The sequence below is a fragment of the Pan paniscus genome, chromosome 2 (assembly GCF_029289425.2).
Source record: "Pan paniscus chromosome 2, NHGRI_mPanPan1-v2.0_pri, whole genome shotgun sequence".
In the NCBI taxonomy this organism is placed as follows: domain Eukaryota; kingdom Metazoa; phylum Chordata; class Mammalia; order Primates; family Hominidae; genus Pan; species Pan paniscus.
Genome location: NC_085926.1, coordinates 128324888 through 128347907, shown reverse-complemented (window position 1 = coordinate 128347907; position 23020 = coordinate 128324888). Strand labels below are relative to the sequence as shown.

At 39.0% G+C, this 23020-nt stretch overlaps 1 protein-coding gene across 3 annotated transcripts in view; it reads right to left on the bottom strand.

Annotated features, from left to right (window-relative positions):
• COL6A5 (collagen type VI alpha 5 chain) overlaps window positions 1-23020 on the bottom strand; it is a 139675-nt gene that overhangs the window by 101966 nt on the left and 14689 nt on the right. For all 3 annotated transcript variants that reach the window (XM_057301893.1, XM_057301894.1, XM_024928310.4), the window contains 3 exons: window positions 9737-9832; window positions 6598-7197; window positions 3382-4014 (listed from right to left, as the gene is read on the bottom strand). In XM_057301893.1, coding sequence (XP_057157876.1) covers window positions 3382-4014; window positions 6598-7197; window positions 9737-9803 — 1300 coding nt within the window. In that variant the 5' untranslated portion in view covers window positions 9804-9832. Of the gene's footprint in view, window positions 1-3381; window positions 4015-6597; window positions 7198-9736; window positions 9833-23020 lie in introns of those variants that run through there.

Below are 23020 nucleotides of genomic sequence, written 5' to 3'. Positions count from 1 at the left end.
TTAGCAATGAGGGAGAGAAAAAGGTGAGTAGGTAACTGTAGCAATGCCCATTCATCCCTGCCTAGGGCTGTGCTATCCAATACACGAGCCACTAGTCACATGTTGCTATTAAAATGTAAATCTAAACTATCCAACATTAAATAAAATTAAAAGTCATCTCCTTGAGTACACTAGCTACATTTCAAGTGCTTAACAGCTCCATATAACTAGCAGCTACCCTATTAGCATAGATACAGAATATTTCTATCATTACAAAATTTCAATTAAACACTGCCAAAGAATGTGTCCCTTGGCTCAAGGCCTCACCTGTGCATTCATATATACAGATACATATATAAATATAGATGTATGTATTTGATTTTAAAGTAGAAACATCTGCCCAATTGGATGCTACTAAACATTTCAATTGTAAAACTACAGTAACTCTCTTGTTCTGATTCCACAACCCCAAGCAGAGTTTTGATTGCAATTTAGCTTCTAATTTGGCATATCTATAGGGAGAGAATGTACCACTTGGAAGATGTGAATGTCCAAGCCCCTGGGCATTGATAGCTCTCATTTTTACATAGATAATTGTCATTCTTTTTCTATACATCAGTCGCTTGAGTTTGGTTAATGTGAATTTTGCCTTGATTTAATGAAGTTTTATGGAATAAAAACTGAACACTTAGTATGTGCCAGATGTAGTAGATATAGCAGGGACTAAGCCAGATATAGATTGTTTCTCTGAGCGTTGATCATTCTGAAATTGCAAAGCTGGCCACCACACTCTAGATCACAGAAACTTCCCTAAGGTAGTAGGTCTTAAATGTTGCTAGCCTGAATTCATTAGGGAGCTCACTAAAATGCATGGGCCCAGGCCCTACCCTCAGAGACCAATTCAGTAGTTTTAGAGTGATGCTTGGGCAACTGAATTATTAACAAGCTCCTCAAAAGACCCTAATTAAGTTTACAACAGACACTATTGGTGTTTTCACCTGTATTTTCTCAAATTTCTTACCATTTTTTATGCAAACTGGCTGCTTGTGCTTTGCTTTAACTCCCAATAGCAAATGCTATATCTGTAGGTGAGCTGCCCCTGAGTTTCTGGAAACTCCTTTGCCTGGCACTTGAACCAGGAGTGTCCAGAAATTTACATTCCCTGCATGTGCTTAAATGTAAATTCTCTAGTTATGTTTTTTGTGTTTTTTTTTTTTGTTGTTGTTTGTTTGTTTGTTTTCCTTGCCTGGGACAACTCTGATGCTTGATATACACTATCTCTATAATGACACCATGGAATTGAGCCAAGGTTACTATCCATAGGACTTTTCTTATTGTCCTTTCCTTCCTGTTCCCATTTCCTCATTTTCATACCAATCTCCGTTTTTTTTTCTGGTTACATTTCCTAATATATCAATTTCATGTGAATTTTTGCCAGGCATCTGCTTCTGAGGAGCCCAACTTAAGTCAGGTACCAACATTTTAAAACAATTGGATTACTAAGGAGTTACATAGTGAGGCCTTGTGCCCTAGCTTTGGTCCCATATCTTCCCATTTACAATTTCTATAATTACAATAATAATTTTTTGTGGCATCATTGCAAACTCCTGAAAGAGACTATGCCACATATCCCTCCTATGGCCTAGTAACAGTATTAGATTGAAGCTGGTCTGAGTTCAAAATTAGCCTTTAATATCATTGGAACATTAAAATTCCTTTCCATGTTGTGTGCTGCCAAATTCCAGTTTCAATTGCCTGGAAGCATTTTCTCTACAGAGAAAATGTGTGAGGACAGTAGGTATCTCAGAATTAGATGAGCTCAAAGTCATATTAAGTATCTCTCGGCATGTACCTTTGAAAAGAGCTCTGTAAAACTATAGCAGATTCACAAAGAATCTTAACTAGGAGATCCTTCACTGGAATGATAGAAGAAAAAAAGACAGGATCTAAATGTCAGAAAATAACCATGATTGTGCATAAAAATACAGGTAAAAGGATGTCCCTGCAAGACTTTTATAAAAACAAAACATTGGCCTATATATCCGACAATTTAAGATATGTTTTAAAAAATATGGTATATCCATTATATGGAATATTTTTCTCAACCTAAAGGAATGTTTCAAAAGAGTATTTAAGGAAACAGACAAAAGATCATAATATCAAGTTGATGGAAAAGTGGGTAAGGCAGATATTACTAGTTATCTCCAATATCCATTTTCTCCTTCTTCTACACCAATTGAACCACCAGTTTTAACCTAGGTGCTTGGCTTCCCCAAATAAAGGTCACATTTCCCAGCTTCCATTTTTATAACTTAGGTGTGGCATGTGACCAAGTACTGGCCAATGGGATGTAAGCAGAAATGGCACATATAACTCTTGGGAGCATCCTTGAAGAAAAGGTGAAGAGGCCTGGCGCTTTTTCTTCCCTTTTGTCTTTCTTGATTTCTGGATGTGAGGGTGATGCCTGGAGCCATTATTTTGGACAACGATCCTAGGAATTAAGACCACGAACAGCAAAAAATAATGTGGAAAAAGACAGGGTCTCTGACACTGTGGTGTATCAGACTAGCTCAGTCTACCTACCTCTGGACTTATTTGTGAAACAGAAAAAATAATCTTACCCTCTTTCAATTACTGTAATTTTGGTTTCTTCTGTTGGTCACACCCAAATATAGTTGTAACTAATAAAAGTTACCCAATTGTCTATGCCTATACTGTTCAATATGACAGCCACTAGACACACCTGGCTATTAAAATGAATTAAAACTACATGACATTTAAAATTCAGTTCCTCCATCACACTAGCCACATTTCAAGTGCTCAGTAGTCACACGTGGCTGGTGGCTGACCTAGTGGACAGTGCAGATAAAGAACATTTCCAGCATCATAGAAAGGGCTGTTGGACAGCACTGATATATACAATGTGATATCATTTTTAAAAACTCTGTATTTGTCTGTGTGTGCATGAATGAAAGGAAGACAGAGAGGGAGAGAGGGGTGAGGGATGAGAGAAGGGAGGAAGAGAAAGAGAGAGGGACAGAAGAGACTAAAGACAACAGAAAAAAGTATTAATGGTTTTATCTGAAGATAGAATTACAGGTGATTCTATTTTCTTCTGTATGTCAAGCCATACTATTACAATATTTTATAATTAACATATATTTTACATTTTATTGAGGTGTGATTTATATGTTATAAAATTGACCTCTTGTAAGTGTATTGTTCAATGATTTTTGGCAAATGTTTGAAGTTGTACGGGCATCACCAAAATCCAGCTTTAGAACATTCCCACAACTCCTGAAAGTTCCTTTATCCAATTACAGTTGATCCTCACTCCCACCCTAGTCCTAGGTAACCACTTATATTAATTTTATAATTAGAAAAGTATTTTAAAAAACATACCAGTTTTATCAAGATTCCTTTGTTCAGCATAAGTAGAAATTTGGGACCATATTTCATTCTGGAGCTTTTTCAGGAACTTTGTACTGTAAGTTTCTAAGTCTGCATAGGACTTCAGCGTGGAAATTGTCTGTTCTGGAGGATAAGACACTATTTCTTCTAACTGGGTATTGTTAGCCCCTTGGATGCTCAAGGCAAACACGTTTACATCCTCCAGTCGAAGGTTCAGTGCAGCATCATGCACCTCATCATCTGATGGTCTGTGGGTGACCAGAACTGCAATCTGAGGCACTCCTTGTGCTCTTCTGCTGCCATATGACTCTGAGAAGCCGTCTCTTCTCATCTGATCAATGGCAGCCCCTGTATTGGATTTCCCAACTTGGATAGAAAGATTCTTGATTTGCTGCTGAAATTCAGATTGGGTTGTGCTTGATTTAAGAAATGAAATAGTCTTGGCACTATTGCTGTAACTCATCAGTCCAAGTCGCATGCAATTTTCCTTCACATCCATGGAGCTGGTAATGTTCTCAAGGAAGGTCTGAAGATGCCTTAAATTTTCTCCGGTCCCAAGTGACTCATCCACCAGGAACACGAGGTCAGCAAGTGAATCTTTCTGACAGGATATGGGGAAGTGAACTACGCAGAGAGAAAATGTGTGAGGATTAGTATAAACCACTGGCCCGGAGAGAAAAAGGTACTTTTTACATTATCAAGCACATTAGTTAGAATAGAGGTAGTCATGATGGATGTAGACAGCATCGTTTTCTTTTAGTGAACGAAAGATCAAAATTCTAAACAAGACTTACAAGGTTGTTGACTTCAAAAGCTTTCCATATGCTGTTCCCTCTGAAGAATGCTTCTGACCAATTTCCCTACCACATCCCATGACCACCACCACTATTATCTCCATGACCACCATCACCACTTGTATGATCACCACCACCACTGCCGTCACTTCCACCTCCACCACGACCACCACCATCATCACCACTATCTTCAATACTAGTGAAGTGAAGGAACCACCATGTCCACCATCACCGCTACCTTTACCACTGCCACCACCATTCTCAAGAACTGGGATGCAGGGATGAGTTAGCAGAAATATCTCTTACTACAGGGAGTTCACATTCTCTGGGGAGGGCAGATAACTAGATTGTATTATTTCACACAGTAATAAGTGCTAGCAAGGAAATAAAACAGGTGACTTGACTGAGTGACTACACTGTGGTTAAGGGAGGGTTAACTTACCTAAGACATGAAGAAATCAGGAAAGGCCTCTCTGAGAGGATCACATGTGGGTTGAGAAATGACTGAAGAGAAGAATTCAGCCACATGGAGTTCTGAAGGAAGAGGAATTCCGGCAGATAGAACAGCAAGAGGTGGGAACAAGCAAGAAGTCCAGAGTAGTTGGAGCCCATGAATGAGGGGAAACATTGACGGATGAGGCCAGAGGGAAGCAGGGCCCAGATCTTCTGGGAGTCACATGATCTTATTTAAATATTTTAAATACCACTCCAGTTGCTGAGAGGAAATAATGAATTCAGGGATAATAATTAAGAAACAATGGCCCTAGTCCAGGAAAGAGATAATGATTCTTGGCCAAGTATTACAGCTGCTAAGATGGAATGACAAGGATAGTTTTGATACATGACTTAGAGGTAGAACAGAAAGCTGGATAAATTGCATGTGAGTATTGACAACAAAAGAGGAAGTGGTGAAAACTCCTGGGTTTTTGGCCTGAACAACTGAGTGAATGGTGGTGGTGTCTTTTTTTCAAGATAGGGAAGATAGTGGGAAAAACAAGTTACAGGGGGGATTTGTGTTCTGTTTCAGACATGGTAAGTTTGAGAAACTACTGAGTATTGAAGAGGAGATGCCAGGTAAGCAGTTGGTTATACAAATTTGGAATCTAAGGGAAAGTACACCGTATTCACATAAAACATAGACTCCAAGCACAGCTGGATGAACTGCAGCTGTGGAAAGCATAGCCAAGAGATAAGCTCAACCTTGCCAAGAACTACCCATCTGTGAGTTCTTAGAAGGCAGAAAGCATGTCTTACTTATCCCTATCCCTCCAGTACCTGGTGCCTGGTGAGAGCTCAAAAATATTTATGGAATTAAAAATAATCCTCATAAATCTACCAATCTACTCTGAAATCCCATAGTTAGCTAAAACAAACTCCAAGAATGACCTTCTCAGGTTAGTATTTATTTGCAAATAGTTGTTACTATTAATAATAGTAAACAGTGTGCCAAATGCCATACAAGTCACCTCACTCATATTATATGATAGACACTATTATCCTCACTTTACAGGTAAGGAAACTGATGCTCAGGGTTAAGTAAGGGACTCAATGTCCTAAGTGGCCAAGCCAGGGTTTGAACTCAGACCTTCCTGACTCCGAAGTCTTTGCTCCTAACCTCTCAAAGTCCAGGATGGGACAACACAGCAGATGCAGGGCTCAACACAGCAGAATGCAGTCCACTGCATTGCATTACTGCACCACTGAGGGCATCCCCTCTTCTTCCTGGTCGAACACAAAATATGAACATGTACTAATAGTGTCTCATTCTAAGGTTATCATTCTTCTCACTGAGTATCACTATATATCAGTTCACAAGCATTTATTGAATATTTATTGTGAGTCTCATACTGTAACAAGATGGTGAAGGAAAGAGAATAGACAGTGATCCTATTTCTTTATCTGTAAGATCCTCATGTATTAATTCATTGAGAAATAGAACACCAGCTCATTGTCAGGCACTGTACTTGGCACAAAGGACAGAGAGATAAGTTGTCAATCCTGCCCTCATGTGCTACCTGTTTCTTGCTTCGTGGTGGTGGGGAAGGGAAGGAGGACAAACACAGAAATGGATAGTTACAGGAAGTACTGCTGTCATAAGCTGTGTGCAAGGAACCGAAACCCAAAAAGAAATTAGAAAGGAAAGATTCCAAGAGGAAAAGAATGTAGGGATGAGATTTAAATGATGACAGGAGTTATTCAAGCTATAAGAAAGCAAAGGAGTACAATAAGATAGAGCTCTTGTCAGAAAAAATGGCATAAGCAAAGGCAGAAGCGAGTAGGTATGATGTGTAGAAGTTTCCAATACTTCAACATGGCTAATCATGAAAACCTAACATGAGTTGCAAGAGGTGAGAGTGGACAGATGTAGACCCACCTGGGGATCAGGCACCTCTTCAACCAAGGGTTTCCTTACCTTGCATATCAGCATCGACGGCTCCGTCCTTATACTTGGTTACATCCTTGATGATCTGTGTCATGTTTTGGGAAAATGTGCTGAGGTCTCTGATTGTCCGAAGGTTGAAATGGAAATGGGACGTGGCCATGGCCTTCAGATTTTCCTCAGAAGCTTCCTGCACCCCCACGGAGATAATTTTCACCCCGTCTTTCTGCAGGGCTTTCGAAGCCCCTTCCACTTCATCCTCAGACTCAGCCGAAGCCAGGACCACCAAAATTGGGGGAAACTGTTTCCTGTCTCTCCCATTTGTGGGTGCAGAGAAGTAGGTCCTATGAGCCTCCTGAAGAGCCTTTCCTATCTGCAGGGACCCGCCAATGAACTGAAAGTTCTTCTTGAGGTGGTTCAGCATGGGGCTTCTGCCTTCGAAGGTGCTCAGATGGAATTCACTGTGAAACTCGTCGCTGTACTGGGCCAGGGCTACACGGTATTTGTTGGCCTCTATGGGGAGACTGTTGATCATTTTGCTGATGAACGTTTTCACGAATGGGAATGACTTAGGTCCCAGGTGATCGGAGCTGTCCACCAGAAACACAACATCTGCATACACAGGGCCTGGCCCTATCAAAATAAAATAACAACAAGCAAAAACAAAGTTATCATTCAACCTTTATATTTTAGACCACAATACTTATTTAAGACTATGTGCTGGTGTTAAGTGTATATCAGAATCCCAAGAAAAGTGTCTTCCGGAGGTCAAACAGAAGAAAATATAATTGCCTTTGCTAAAATGTCAAACAGAAGGGCTTTAGTAAAGTTAGCCAACAGATATACAAGAGACAATAAACTTCTTTTCTTTTTTAGTTCTGGAACCCCAAATTCTGATATTGTACCAACTCAGAAAGTCCCTGACTGGACTGGTTTTGCTGTGTCCCTACCCAAATCTCATCTTGAATTATAGCTCCCATAATCCCCATGTGTCATGGGAGGGACCCAATAGGAGGTAATTGAATCATGGAGGTGCTTACTCCCATGCTGTTCTTGTGATAGTGAGAGTCTCATGAGTTCTCATGGCTTTTCCCCTTTTGCTTGGCACTTCTCTCTACTGCTACCATGTGAAGAAGGACATGTTTGCTTCCACTTCTGCCATGATTGTAATTTTGCTGGGGCCTCCCCAGCCATGAGGAACTGAGTCAATTAAACCTCTTTCCTTTGTAAATTACCTAGTCTTGGGTATTTCTTCATAGCAGTGTAAGAATGGGCCAAAGTTGTCTGAGAACTAACAGCAATTTTTGAAAACATTATAGAGTAAGCAATTGTCTCAGGTGGGAGAACAGAGTCTAAGATGGGGATTTCAGATGAAAGTGCTTGATTGAGGGCACGCAATGTAAGACAAACAGGATAGGACAGGGAACAAGTAGAGAAGGGCATGTCATCAGGTAAGGTCTAGCTTTGACCTGCTCTGCAAGGGGCTCTGGAGCCTAAATTACAGCAGAGCTGTCCCTCTTTGAGGCAAGAGAGCCAGTTTTTTGTGCTACCCTATTAGTCAGTCATTGGCTGCAGACCATCCCCAGAAGTTGGAGAGAAGGAGCAGAAGGTTGTAGGCAGAACCTCTTGGTTAAGTGGGAAAACTGAGAACAGTTCCCCTGAGAAAATGGGGCAGAGCCATGAGCTGTTGCCAGCAATATTCACAGTAGCTGGGAGGCGGGTGCACCAGCCAGATAAGAAGAGTCTGGTAAGGGAGGTGCCAATAGTATCTACCTTAGCAGTCATGGTCAGCCGTGCTGCTCCTGAAATTAGTAATGTGCTAGTAAATGTCTAACAACTGGCTCTTTCAAGGTAACTCAGAAATGCATCAGGAAATCTTAGAGTAACACAGTGACAATGCACAGTTAAAAATACTTCTTTGAATGATGTTTTTAGTAATTACAAGAGAGTATAAAACCTTACTTTTCATGCATGCTCTCTCTCTTTTCCTATACAGATAGGCACACACGCACGCACACACACACACACACTCACACAGTCGTGTGCTTCACAATGACATAATGACATTTCAGTCAACAACAGACTGCATATATGATAGTGGCCTCATACAGTTAAAATTAAGCTGGCTGCGCATGGTGGCTCACACTGTAATCCCAGCACTTTGGAAGGCCAAGGTGGTAGGATCACTTGAGCCCAGGAGATTGAGACCAGCCTGTGCAAGATGATGAAACCCTATCTCTACAAAAAATATAAAAATGAGCCAGGTGTGGGGGAATGCACCTGTAGTCCCAGCTATTTGGGAGGCTGAGGCAGAAGGATTGCTTGAGCCGAGGGAGCAGAGGTTGTAGTGAGCCGAGATTGCATCACTCCACTCTGGCTTGAGTGACAGAGTGAGACTCTGTCTCAAAAAAAACACGATTATAATAGAGCTGAAAAATTCTTATCACCTAATGACATCATAGCTGTCATAATGTGGTAGTGCAAGGTATTGCCTTTTCTGTGTTTAGATGTGTTTAGATATATAACTCCTTACCATTGTATTATACTTGCCTACAATATTCAGCACAGTAACATGCAGTAAAGGTTTGTAGCCTAGGAGCAATAGGTTGTATCATATGCCCTAGGTGTGTAGTAGGCTACACCATCTAGGTATAAGTATACTCTATGATGTTTACACAATGACAAAATCACCTAATGATGCATTTCTCAGAAAGTACACCCATTGTTAAGTGATGTATGACTGTGTGTGTGTGTTTGTGTGTAAATATATATTTCATGCTTGTAAAAGGAAAGGAAGGCAATGGTTTAGTCATGAAAATACTTAGAATTTGTTTTCTGTGTGGGGTTCCTTTTCTTTCATTTATGAGATCAAGATTCAAATGGATCTATAAACAAATGGACTGACTCAATCCATGGAGACATGTGATATTGAGATTGAAGCAAATCAATGGATAATTAAAGTTTTTCTAGCCAGGTGCAACATAACTCATGACTTTTGCTCATGGCTTTGTGCTGTCTTTCACAAGTTAAGTTTGTTTGATATTGTATAACAATTACTAAATGCTGCATACTTTGATTTTTAGTAAATAAATTATTTCTTGCTGTTTATTAAAGTTTACTGAGATGTAAAAAATATTTCCTAAATAATAATAAACGTAAAATATACTGATACCTGGGCTCTGGTCTGCCAATGTTTCAGTCCAAATGATTAGGACAAATATAATTAGCAGGATCTTCATTTTGTTAGTGAAGATTTTTTACTTTTGTTCTGCAAAAAAAAATTATTTACATTATGAAAAATTTTATTTTATACCATTAAGTAACTGTCAGGATAGTTGCATTAGGGCATGGTACACTGTAAACAAGTATTTGTCAAGCAGTGCCAAGTGTGTTTATAAAATTCATCAAGCATTTGGAGTATTTGTTGAAAATATTAATGCTAATGTTTGCTGAGCCCTGGCCAAGGCTCAAACACCTTTCTCAGTGCTTGACAAGTGTCATCTAATTTAATCCTCACAACAATATTATAGGGAGGTACAATTACTACACTTATGTGACAGATAAGGAAACTGAAGCACCAAATGGCTTGGTAAGAGGTAGATCGATCCACAGTACTAACCCAGACGAAGCAATTGCATCACCTAACCTCTTAACCACTATGTCATAAGCTTTATACAAAATTAGTGTCCTCACAGAATTTATGTAGTCACTATTCTCTACCCTTTATTGTTATGCCACTATCGTATATATTTATAATTTGGCTTAAAAAGCCAACAGCTACACATGTCTCTTCCTTCACTGAGCCTTGGTGAAAACTGCTTCCTCACTTACAGTTATGCTCAATTTCACAAACTACCTTAGGTTTGGTTTTTCCACATAGTTCACAATCAATCAGAATGCTTCATGGGAAATTAAAATCTCAGGAATTTAACCAAATCTGAGTTTGTTCTTTATAAGAATAGAAATAGATTAAAATGGCCAATACTCAAGAAATAGATCTCCCTTAAAACAGATACCAAAGGTGTAAGGGCTGATTTTTAGAGTTCTTTTGAAATTGTTACTCATTCAGGAAGATTGATAGAATCATTGGAAGCTGGATGTGGAGAAGACCCTATAAATCATTTAGATTAAGCCCCCAGTTCAGAGGAAACAACATTTTTATCACCCCAAAAAGAAACCCCAAACCCATAGCAGTCATTCCCCATTCCCCCACTCCCCTTCTATAGGTGCTGGCACTGATCTACTTGCTTTCTCTATGGATTTGCCTATTCTGGACATTTTGTATAAACAGAATCATACAATATGTGGCCTTTATGTTTGGCTTCTTTCATTTAGTATGTTTTCAAGGTTTATCCATGTTATAGTATGTATCAGTACTTAATTCTTTTTTATGGCTGAGTAATATTCCATTGTATGGAGATATATATATATAATTTAAAACATTAATTGTCAGTTGATGAACATTTGGGTTGTTTCTACTTTGGGCTATTATAAATAATACTGCTATGAACACTTATGTACATGCTGGTGTGAATATATATTTTCATTTATCTGGACTAGGTACCTAGGAGTGAAATATTTGGTCTTATCATAACTCTATGTTTAACATTTTGAGAAACTGCAAAATTGTTTTCCAAAGTGGCCACACTATTTTACATTCCAGCAGGAGTGTATAAAGTTTCCAACTTCTCCACATTGCCATCAACACTTATTTTCCATTTTGTTATTATAGCCATTTTAGTGGGTATAAATGGTTTTCATTTGCATTGCCCTAATGATGAATGATGTTATCTTTTCAGGTACTTAATGGCCATTTGTATCTCTTATTTGGTGAAACATCTATTTAAATGCTTTACCCATTTTTAACTGGGTTTTTTGTCTTTTATTCTTGTAATATAAAAATTCTTTATATACTCTAGATGCTAGAATACTACATGCTTAGCAGATATATGACTTGCTAATATACTCCTGCCATTCTGTGTGTTGTATTTTCACTTTTTAAATGTGTCCTTTGAGGCACAAGTGATTTTAAATTTGATGAAGTCCAATTTATATGGGGTTTTTTGTTTTATTTCGTTCCTAGTGCTTTTAGTGTCATATCTAAAACACCATTGCCTACAGTCATGAAGAGTTACTTGTATGTTTTCTTCTAAGCATTTTATAGTTTAGCCTTGCATTTAGTTCTTTAACCCATTTTAAGTTGTTTTGTGTATGGTGTGAGGTAGGGATACAATTTCACTCTTTCATATGTGGATATACAATTACAGTTGTCCTAGTACCATTTGTTGAAAAGACTTTTCTTTCACCATTGAATTGTCTTCACACCCTCATCAAAAACAAATTTACTATGAGTGGATGGGTTTATTTTTAGACTCTCAATTGTATTCTATTCATCTATATTTCTGTCCTTATGCCAGTATCACATAGTTTTGATTATGCTACCTTTTAGAAAGTTTTGAAGTTGGAAAGTGTGAGTCCTTCAACTTTGTTCTTTTTCGAGGTTGTTTTGGCTATTCTGAGCCCTGTGCATTTCTATATGTGTTTTAGAATCACCTTGTCAATTTCCAAAAAAAAAAAAGGCATCTGGATTTTGATAGGAATTTCATTGAACAGGTAGATAAATGTATGGAGTTTTAGCATCTTAATATTGTTTTACAATCCATTACTATGGGCTTTCTATGGAGAAGAGAATTTTTAGATCTCCTTATTTCATATTTCACTGATGCTCTTTAAATATAGGAGATCATAAGAATTCAAAGATAAAGAGGAGGCCTTTCTGTACAGCCACGCGAATTCAGAAGCCAATAAATGTTCAGAGCTGTGTATACATCCTTCTTTAGGTTGGGTGTATGTTTAGAGAGTAAGATTAAGCTGGTCTCAACCCAGTAAAGCTCAGTTGAGTTTTGCTTATGAACACTGGAGCCCAGAGTACCTACCCCAGGTGGCCATTCATGCCCACATCCCTTGGCTTAGCTCTGCTCCCATTCTTTCTTCAGCTCAAATTCCCACTTTGCATGTCTTGGCTCCAAAATAGTTGCAATAGTTTAATTTTGTAGAGGTGGAACTGCTGAGTAAAAAGTATATTTACTTTAAGTTTCTTTGGATACTGCCAAATTGCTATCCTTTGGGTACCAAATAATATTCCCTTACCTGCCCCAACATAGTATGTCTCACTATTTTCACTTCACATTCCTATTCGTCTTTTCCATTATTTACACTGTTTTTGTATAAGTTATTCTGATTAGTCTGTCTTTTTTATTGTTCATGCTTCTGAAATGAATAATTTTTTTCAGATGTAAGCTTATTTTAATTCCCTTGGCAAGTAATATATGCCTGGGAACAGGGTGAAATTTGTATTCCTCCAGATAAGATGGATATAGAAGAGGGCAGGTATAGTGCTATAATCTAGGCTCTACCACTCCCAATCCCCTCTTCCAGCCCTGTAGTTATTCGGGGGAAGCCACTCTTTCTATGACTCTTGGTCCTTTGATGGCTCAACCTGTCTCTTTTGTAACATCTTGAAGTTTGGATTTGGTACATGAAGTCAGCAGGCAGTGCTAAATTTCCAGCTTTTCCAAAATTCAAAGTTTCCCATGCCAAAGGAAAAGTGAAAAAAATATTTAGAATATACAGACCCTAAGATATAATAGTAGGGGTCCCTTTGGAGAGAGTTGAATCACATCTCTAAGGCTCCTCCTAACTCTAAAATTCTCTGATCCTGTGATTCTATGAGGAAGGAAGGACCTGAGGTAGAGAGTAGCATGAATGAGTGATACTTTAAGGAATTAATTGGCCATTTTGGAGGAGATATACCCCAAACTAGACTTGGGGCCCAAAGAAACTCCAAGTTTGAATAGCTACCAAGTGAACCAACACACCCTTTCTCACACTTTCAAATGCTCAAACTCTCAGAGGCTGACTGGGAATTCAAAGTTAGTATCACATCTGAGGGAAGGGCACCCCAAGCCCACTTCAGGGTAGACCAACAGCCAAACTGCACATCTGGAGAGAAGGAACACATGCTGAGGGCTGGGCATCAATCAGCTGGCCTTGCTATTTCCTGTGGGGATGCTTAGCACATGTAGATCAGCCACATAGAGATGGGGGCTAAAGCTCCCTAGCCACTGCCAGGAGACAAAATAAGAGAATAATAATAGAGTAATGAATAATCACGTCCCTTCTTTTGATTGCATTCCTTTGGTCAAAAATATCTGTGAAGACAAATCTCACTCATTCTGAATGAGAAACTGTATTTTTTATGGGACAATCTATTTTATAACCTATGGCATGAGGTGTTAAAGTGACTTGGTGAAGTAGGGAGAAAAAGCTTAATTTAGCAAAATATAAAGGCACATGATAAAGCTTGCAACCCTCTAAGAGGTTCAGACACTAAAGGGAAAAAGAAATTATTTAACAAGTTATAACTGCATAGCAAAGGCCTTGGTGTAATTCTTGAATCCATGAGATTGGAAGTATGTAAACAGTTTATTGGAGGTTTAGACTGCTAAATCCTAAATCAAACATGCCACAAATATTGCAAAAGTAATTGCAGTTTTTGCCATTAAAAGTAATGGCAAAGTATAGCATTCTGAAAGAGAAAGTTTAATTTATCTTTCTCTCCTTTTGCAGTCAAAGGAGCAAAAAGTCCTGAAATATGGTAAGAAATAAAGGTCAGGTCATCTCCCCTCTGTCCTCTACACTATTTCCCTTCTCCCTAATGCCTGCCTTCTAGTTTCCCTGGTTAAGCATCCCTCACTCAGGATTTATGCAACAAAAGCTGGCCAGAATATGGAGCTCCAGTAGAGGGAGAAGGGCACAGCTTTAGGAACCACAGTCTCCAGTAGATAAGGGCCGTAGGCTGCAAATGCACCAACCATGCACTCCCACCTGAGGATCTGAGGTCACAGAACCAGTCCATGGCTGAGCTAAAGCTTAAATTCTCGGCTTAGCCTCCCTGGTGCCTTATCCCATTTCTGGAGCATCTGGAAGGCACATTGAGCTTTCCTGTCAAAACAAACTGTGAGGCTAGATAATTATTTAGCCTTATTTTCCTGTTCTGGCTGTCCATCCTGTGGGTGCCATATGACTCTACTTCCTTTGGTTTTCATTACTTTTGTTTCCTCCATGGCACCACTCCTCCACACTCTCAAATCTGTCCACACCCAGACACTCATTCTAGCCACCTGGACTGCCAAGTCCCTCCTCTTCTTTGGTACCTATCATATTCTGCCTTGTACTGAAGTTACTGAAAGACTTTCTTAATCCCCCACTTCTCCTCCTTACCCAGTAACACACACACACACTCTCTCTCTCTCACACACACTCACACATACACACCGACCACTAACACCTATAAACTCCTTGAAGGCAGGACTGGACTCTTCGTTCCTTGTCACTGAACGCCCCACCTGCTTAGGTCAGTGCCTGCTTTAGAACAGGTTCTCAAGAAGTATTTGCTGGATTGAGTTAATTACTGAGGAAGTGATTAAAAGCCCCATTTATCCAACTATTGTGCCTATTAAACCTCACACAGAAGGAATTCCAGAAATTTCTAGAAGCAAAAGGCCATGTTTGGAATATCCTGTGACTGATAAAGTAAGGATCTATGCATGGGAAGCAAACTCCACTGATTTGAGCAACTCTGGGGCACAGCTGAACACCATATTGGAGCATTCCAGACAAGTCCCAGGGAGCCTGCTGTAGCAGGAGAGGCTGTGTAAACTATCCTGGTTCCATCTTTTCAAAAGGCAGAGGCCTTACAAATCTTCCAGGGTCAGCCCTGGGAAGAAGTAGGTGTGGCGAGGAGGTTTGGCAGCAGTATTAGGACCAGTATGTCCTTTAATACAGGCTGGGTAAAGAATCTGAGAAGTGAAGATGCAGAGTTCTTGCCTGGCTAGAAAAAACTTCATTCCAATGCCACAGACATTTCTGAACAATCATGACGCATGAAGCTTACTGCATACAATATGAGAAAATGAAGATAAAGACCTAGTCCTTACCTAAAATAAGAATAGAATCTTTGCCTGACCAAATCCAACTCATGATTTAGAACCTGATTCAGCAAAGTTTTCCCACCTCTGTAGTCTCACTGAACCTTATAATTTATATATATATACACACATATATATGCATGCTTGGGTCTGAGAGATTATTTATCCATTCAACAAATATTCCTCAAGTGCCAACAATGTTCTTAGCACTTTTGTAGGCAGTTTGGATTTAGCCGTGGACAAAACAGACAAAAAGCTTGCCTGGAGACTTGTAATCTGGTTGCCTACATGTCCACCTCCCATTCTGAACTGCAAACTTCTTTAGAGTAGAGACCAAGTATGTTTAATACACCTTTATGTCTCCAGTGCTTGGCAGAGTGAGTATTCAGGAAGAAAGGAAAAGAGGAAATGAAGGCAGGTCGGAAGGCAAGTGCTCGTGCAAATGCTGATAAAATACGGGAGGATGAGGTATTATTTCAAATGAGGGAATTGACAAAAATATCATGCACAAAGGGGAAGAGGAGAGATCAAGGATCCCAGGTAGAGAGGTGTCTACAACTGGATTACACAGCACATCCGCAGGAGGAAACTGTTTCTCAAGTTCTTCTTTTTGGGAAATGTCTGATATCACATTCTAATAATACCCTTATCAGAGGAAACTGGATTAGGACAGAAGGCAGGAATGCTTATGCCACCAGCTCCTAAAACCAAAACAAATAAGACCTATCAGAAACACGGGCTACAGTTTAATTAACACATCTAACAACCATCACGTTCCCAGTCTTCCAACACTGCCGCTTATAGATAATTTATGGAACTGAAATAGGCTTTGGACACAGAGTAAAACACATAAAATTCTTCCTCCAAGAGCACACAATCTATTTGGGGAGCCAGGACAGTGGCATGAAAAGATGAAATATAGAAAGCCACAAACATTAGCCCCCTAATAACTATGGGGGTTATTTTGTAAGGTCAGTAAAGGTCATAAACCTATTGGTTTTGACTAAAATGTCACTGTAGGCTCCATCATACAATAACTGTCTATGGCATTTACTTCAATGCCTACCCCATAGTAGGTGCATAGTGAATATTTGTTAAAAGAATAAATGAACATGATGTTTCAAAATAAATTGTAAAGAACAGTTAGAATGCAGTTTAAAGAATAAAATACAGTACTTCAGAGTATAATTTATAAAAAGGCATCAAAAGGAAATATACAAAAGCCCTTGATATACTCTAAAGACTTCTACAACTTTGATCAGGCATTGTGGAAAGAATATCAAGGAATCGGAACTCATAATTCAAACCATGAGCTCCTCTCTGAGACTTGCTTCTGTAATCTATAAAACAAGAGGGTTGGACTTGAGCTATAGAATGATCTCATTTTGTAAATTAGAGTACAGGCCGTCTGGGAACATGGGCTCAACCAAAGGCATAAAATGAGTGAGCAGGTCCAGCCCTACAAGGTGTGGGCCTCTCAGAAGGGCAAGACGTCACCCTTCTTGCAAGAACATTGGCAAAAACCAACCACACTGATATATACAGAAGCCCCCTCTATCAGAGCCCAGGCATCAGAATTTTGTTTCAAGTATTATTAATTACTGTTCAAGTATCTAACCCATAAGCCTCTTTTACACCAGATTTTAAAAAATAAACATCCCTAGATAGAAGAATGTCTTGCTTATGTTACTAATCCTTCTATTTGCCACAACTTCATAAGGCCTATTATATCCACATGGAAATAAATGACATTGGACCACAGCTGCCATACAAATCATGAAGGCCCCAAGTCAGCAGCATTACTATCCATAGTTTCAGTAGCCTGCTTTCCTGCTCTAGGACCCTTATGGGGTCTAGTTGCGTGCCTCATTATTAGGGTTGTGGCTGAGAAAACCAAATGTGGCTTGGCTCACTCTTCTCATTATTACTTTCTTAAGAAAGAACAGGCTGTGGGCTGGTGATTCACAATTTTGGCTGCACACTAGAGAGCTATTAAAAATATTGATGCCAGGTCCCACTCCCAGTTTCTGACTCAATTGGTCAGGGGCATGGTCTGAATACTGGGATTTTTTTAAACACTCCTGGTGATTCCAATGTGCAGCCAAGGTTGACGACCACTAAGTTAGGCCATCCTGAATGGTGTAAGCAAGCTCTCTGTAGAAAACACAGAGGTACAGTCCCAGAGACAAAATCTGGGCCTCAATGTCTTTATCTGTAAGTTGTGGTCAATAATAGCTATAACATTGTGTTGTTGAGAAGTTTACATGAGATCATGTACATAAAACATCTTAGGCCGGGCGCAGTGGCTCACGCCTGTAATCCCAGCACTTTGGGAGGCCAAGACGGGCAGATCACGAGGTCAGGAGATTGAGACCATCCCGGCTAACACGGTGAAACCCCGTCTCTACTAAAAATACAAAAAAATTAGCCGGGCGTAGTAGCGGGCGCCTGTAGTCCCAGCTACTCGGGAGGCTGAGACAGGAGAATAGCGTGAACCCGGGAGGCGGAGCTTGCAGTGAGCCGAGATCGCACCGCTGCTCTCCAGCCTGGGCGACAGAGCGAGACTCCGTCTCAAAACAAAACAAAACAAAACAAAACAAAACAAAACAAAACATCTTAAAGGAGACATCTGTTGATTTTGTCTGCCCAACGTTCATTACTCCTTCTGAGGATTCTCCTTCCCCACTTTCAAACCATGTAGTTGCTGAAATCTTGACCTCACTCCTACTCCAGGAAAGTACACCTGGCTTAGGCCAGCATTGCTACAGTCACTGTGATTGATCCAACAATGAGCACCTGACCTACACCATCAAAGTCAGAGAGCATCAGCCAATATACAGGTTTTGCCACCATGAAGAAGAATCCCAAGATCAAGAGAGACGTATCTTTGATGACATCAACTGACCACCTTGATCAGCCTGATCAATCCCTCGACTTTTCAGGTGTCTCAGTCAATAAATTCTATTTTGTGTTTGAGCTAGTTTGGGTTGGGTTTTACTAATACATGAGCAAAAAGAATCCTGACCAGAATTCAATTGACAACCTTTGAAAATGCCTGGATACCAGACCTGCTGGGATATCCAATATTAGGGCCTCTATTGATGGTTCTTTCCTGCTGCAACTTTGCAGAACAAGACTCACTGGAGAGATCTCGAATTCCTAGTCCCTTTGCATCTGACCAGGCATCGTAGTATCCACATCGTTTTTCCCTCTGCTTCAAGGCTGAAGGACTTTGCGCTTTTCTTAAGTGCAAACTCAAATCCTAATTATACTTCAGAACTAGACCTGCCTGCTCTCTGACTACTGCAGCCTCTATCTAATCCTCCATGTTTCCATCTGCCCCAAACACTCAGTCTACATCACCATCACCATTTTTTAATAGCTAAGATGTATACTGTATTTAGCTGTACTGTTTAGTTGTGTGTATATGTTTGGTAGTGCTATCTCCACTGAAACTTTTGAGAGAAGGGACCATGTTTTCTTCTACTTTGGGGTTGTCCTAATACAATGCAAAGCAAGTAAATGCTTGCTAAACTTAAAGGATATAGTAGGTTAGGGGTAAATGCAGAAATGGTTATGCAGAGTATGATCCCAATTTTTTAAAACGTCATATGCATTTATTTCTAAGATGTGGGGTCGAGGATATTTTTGGTTCATTCTTAAATTAGAGATTATTTTTCTGAAGTAAAGCAAACGTAAAAATTTGAGAAAAAAATCACAAATATAGTATGTGGCTTCCCAGGACAGTGCCAATTTATGACTGTGGTCCCAGTGCAACGATTAATAGCACCTTAGTTATTTCTTAAAATTGCCCTGGGACTATGGTTTCTAGTTTGCTATGTGGTAGCCTGGAAGTAAGTTGTCACTCCATCCTAAAAACAAGTGAAAAACTAAGCAAACCGAAAATTAACAATTTTTCTTTGTCACAGAGAAAACCACTGCCCCAAAATTAAAGAGACAGACAGGAGGATACAGAAAATCACAAGTACAATTTATTGGAGCAGAGACTCATGAGCTGAAACCTTTGCAGGAACCAGTGCTGGGGTAGGAAAACTTGAAGTGTAATTGACAAATGGCTGGAGGTTCAATGTGGACAAGTCTAATAGTTAAAAATTCCAGAAAAGCAAGTGTTAAAGTGGCACCCACACTTTCATTAAGTTTTACCTCAGGGAGCTCTATCAAACTCTCACAGTAAAGATAAAAGAAAAAATTCCTCATTATTCAGCAGGGTGAGGGGAATGGAAACCATTTTTAAATACACCACAGCACACTATTCTTCTTAACAAGGCATGTTCTCAAGAGAAACTATTTCACCAGAACTCAACCTGCTGGGGTTTTATCAGAATCTAGCTGGCCTAGACGAAAGGAAATACCCAACTCTAGTCCCCATTACACCATGCTGTCCCTCCCAAGAGTGGTGGAAGAGAGGATGAGAGGCATTTGTAAAGTTCATAGCTCGGGAACACAGGCTCACTAAAGGACTGAAACCTAATCAGAGAACTATAGAATGCTTCTTCTCACTCCATATACCACTAAATCTGCCACTACATCATTAAAGTCCCATTTACAGGATGAGTAAGGGGGAATTTGAATTATTTTGTTATTATAAGTTATTTGCACTATCTGTGAAGCAGTACAGTGATATTTGAAAGTATACTTGGATTAGTTATAAATGCAAACTCTAGAGCAACCACTAAAGAATGAAGTATAACTGATATGCTAAGTAAGGAGAGAGAATTGAATCCTAAAATGCTCAACTAAAACCACAAAAAACAGAAAAGAGTAGAAGACAAAATTGGAACAAAAAACAAAGGCAACAAATGGAATATAGTAACAAATATGGTAGATATTAATGCATCTGTATTAATAATCGCTATAATGGTTTAAATGCACAACTAAAAGAGATTGTCAGAAATTAAAACAAATTGAATATATGTTCTCTTCAAGGAACCTGTTTAAATATAGATAAATGTAGATTAAAAGAAATTAGATACAGAAAGATATACCATGCCAATGCTAATTAAAAGAAAGCAGGAGTAACCATATTAATTTCAGACAGAGAAAACTTCAGAGCCAGGAAAGTTATCAGAGATAAAGAGGGGCATTAGAGATATTCCATGTTCATGGATAGAAAGACTCAGTACTGTCAAGATGTCAGTTCTTCCCAAATTGATCTGTAGATTTAACACAATCCCAATCAATGTCAGCAAGTTATTTTGATATTGACAAACTGATTCTAAAGTTTATATGAAGAGGCAAAAGACTCAGAATAAACAATACAATTTTAAAGGAGAAGAACAAAGTTGGAGGACTGACACTTCCTGACTTCAAGACCTTCTGTAAAGCTACAGTAATCAAGACAGTGTAGTACTGGTGAAAGAACAGACAAATCAATGGAACAGACTGGAGAGCCCAGAAATAGACCTGCAAAAATACAGTCAACTGGTCTTTGACAAAGCAGCAAATGCTATACAATGGAGCAAAGACAGTTTTTTCAACAAACAGTGCTGAAACAACCAGACATCCACATGCAAAATATATATATATATATGGAGAGAGACAGAGACAGAGAGAGAGAGAGAGAAAGAAACCTTACACCCTTCCCAAAAATTATCTCAAAATGGGTCACAGACCTAAATGCAAAATGCAAAACCATAAGCTCCTAGAATATAACATAGGAGAAAATCTAGATGACATTGGGTTTGGCAACGACTTATGAAATACAACACCAAAGACAAGATCCATGAAAAAAATAATTAATGAACTGCACTTCATTAACATTAAAATGTCATGCTTTATGAAGGGCACTGTCAACAAAATGAGAAAACAAGCCACAGATTGGTAGGCAGGGGAAGGTTTGCAAAAGACATATCCAATAAAGGACTATTACCCAAAATATATGAAGAACTCTGAAAACTCAACAATAAGAAAACAAAATATCTAATATCTGAACAGACTTCTCATCGAAGAAGACATGCAGATGGCTAACAAGCATATGAAAAGATGGTTAACATCATATGTCATTACGGAATTGCAAATTAAGAGTAAGATGCTACTACACACCCATTAGTATGGTGAAAATCCAAAACACTGACAACACCAAATGCTGGCAAGAATGTGAAACAATAGGAACTCTCATTTACTACTGACAGGGATTAATGCAAAATGGCACAGCCACTTTGGAAGACAATTTAATAGTTTCTTACAAAACTAAACATATTCATCCCATACAATCCAGCAATCATGCTTCCTGGTATTTACCCAAATGAGTTGAAAACTTACATCCATACAAAAAACTACACGTGGATGTTCAGCCTTATTGATAATTGCCAAAACTTGGAAGCAAACAGTATACCTTTTAGTTGGTGAACAGATAAACTATGGTATATTCAGGCCAATAGATTATTTAGGACTAAAATGAAATATACTATCAAGCCATTAAGAGACATGAACCTTAAATGCATATTAATAAATGAAAGAAGCCAATCTGAAAAGGCTATATACTGTATTTTTACAACTGTATGACATTCTGGAAAGGGTAAAACTATAAAGACAGTAAAAAGATTTGTGGCTGTCAGTGGTTAGGAGGTATGGAGGGATGAACAGGTGGAGCACAGACGATTTTTAAAAACTATTCTGTCTGATCCTATCATAATGGATACATGTCATTATACATTTGCCAAAATTCATCAAATGTACATTCCCAAGAGTGAACCCTAACATAAACTTTGGACTTTGGATGATAATGATGTGTCAGTGTAGGTTCATTGATTGTAATAAATGTACCACATTGGTGCAGGATATTGATAGCAGGGGAGGCCTCGTGTGTTTGGGGTAGGGGGGCATATAGGAACTTTGTACTTTTTGTTCAATTTTGCTGTGAACTTAAATAGAACATCAGTTTGGGCACGAGAGACTTTTTGGGATTATGGAAATGCTCTCTATACTGATTATGGTTACATGGAAATATGCATTTGCCAAAAAGTTCTAATAGTACACTTAAAATTGATGCATTATATTATATATAAATTATATCTCAAAAGGGTTGACTTTGTTAAGTGCACAGTTTGGATGATGAATTATTTTATCATAAGAATGGTATAACAAACAAAGGGCTGTGGTAGTAGTCTGGACTAGCAATAAAGGCGTGCACAGAGCCTTTAAAAATAATAACAGAACAAACTTGGCCTGCTTTATTATCCCCAATGAGCAAGCAATGTTAATCAATGTCAGTAACAATCTTCACCTTCGTGGCTGCATGGACTGCTTTCACCACAAATGATACATATTCCCATTCCCTAGAGACATAATAAAACTCCTACTGGTTTGGATGTATTCTTCCAGAAGGTTTCCCTCTGCATAAATGAATCATAATCTACATTAGTCGAATGCTGTCTGCATCTTAAAATCAGTATATGATCAAAACAGGCCTAAGCTTAAATATCCCCCTCATAATATGAATTTGA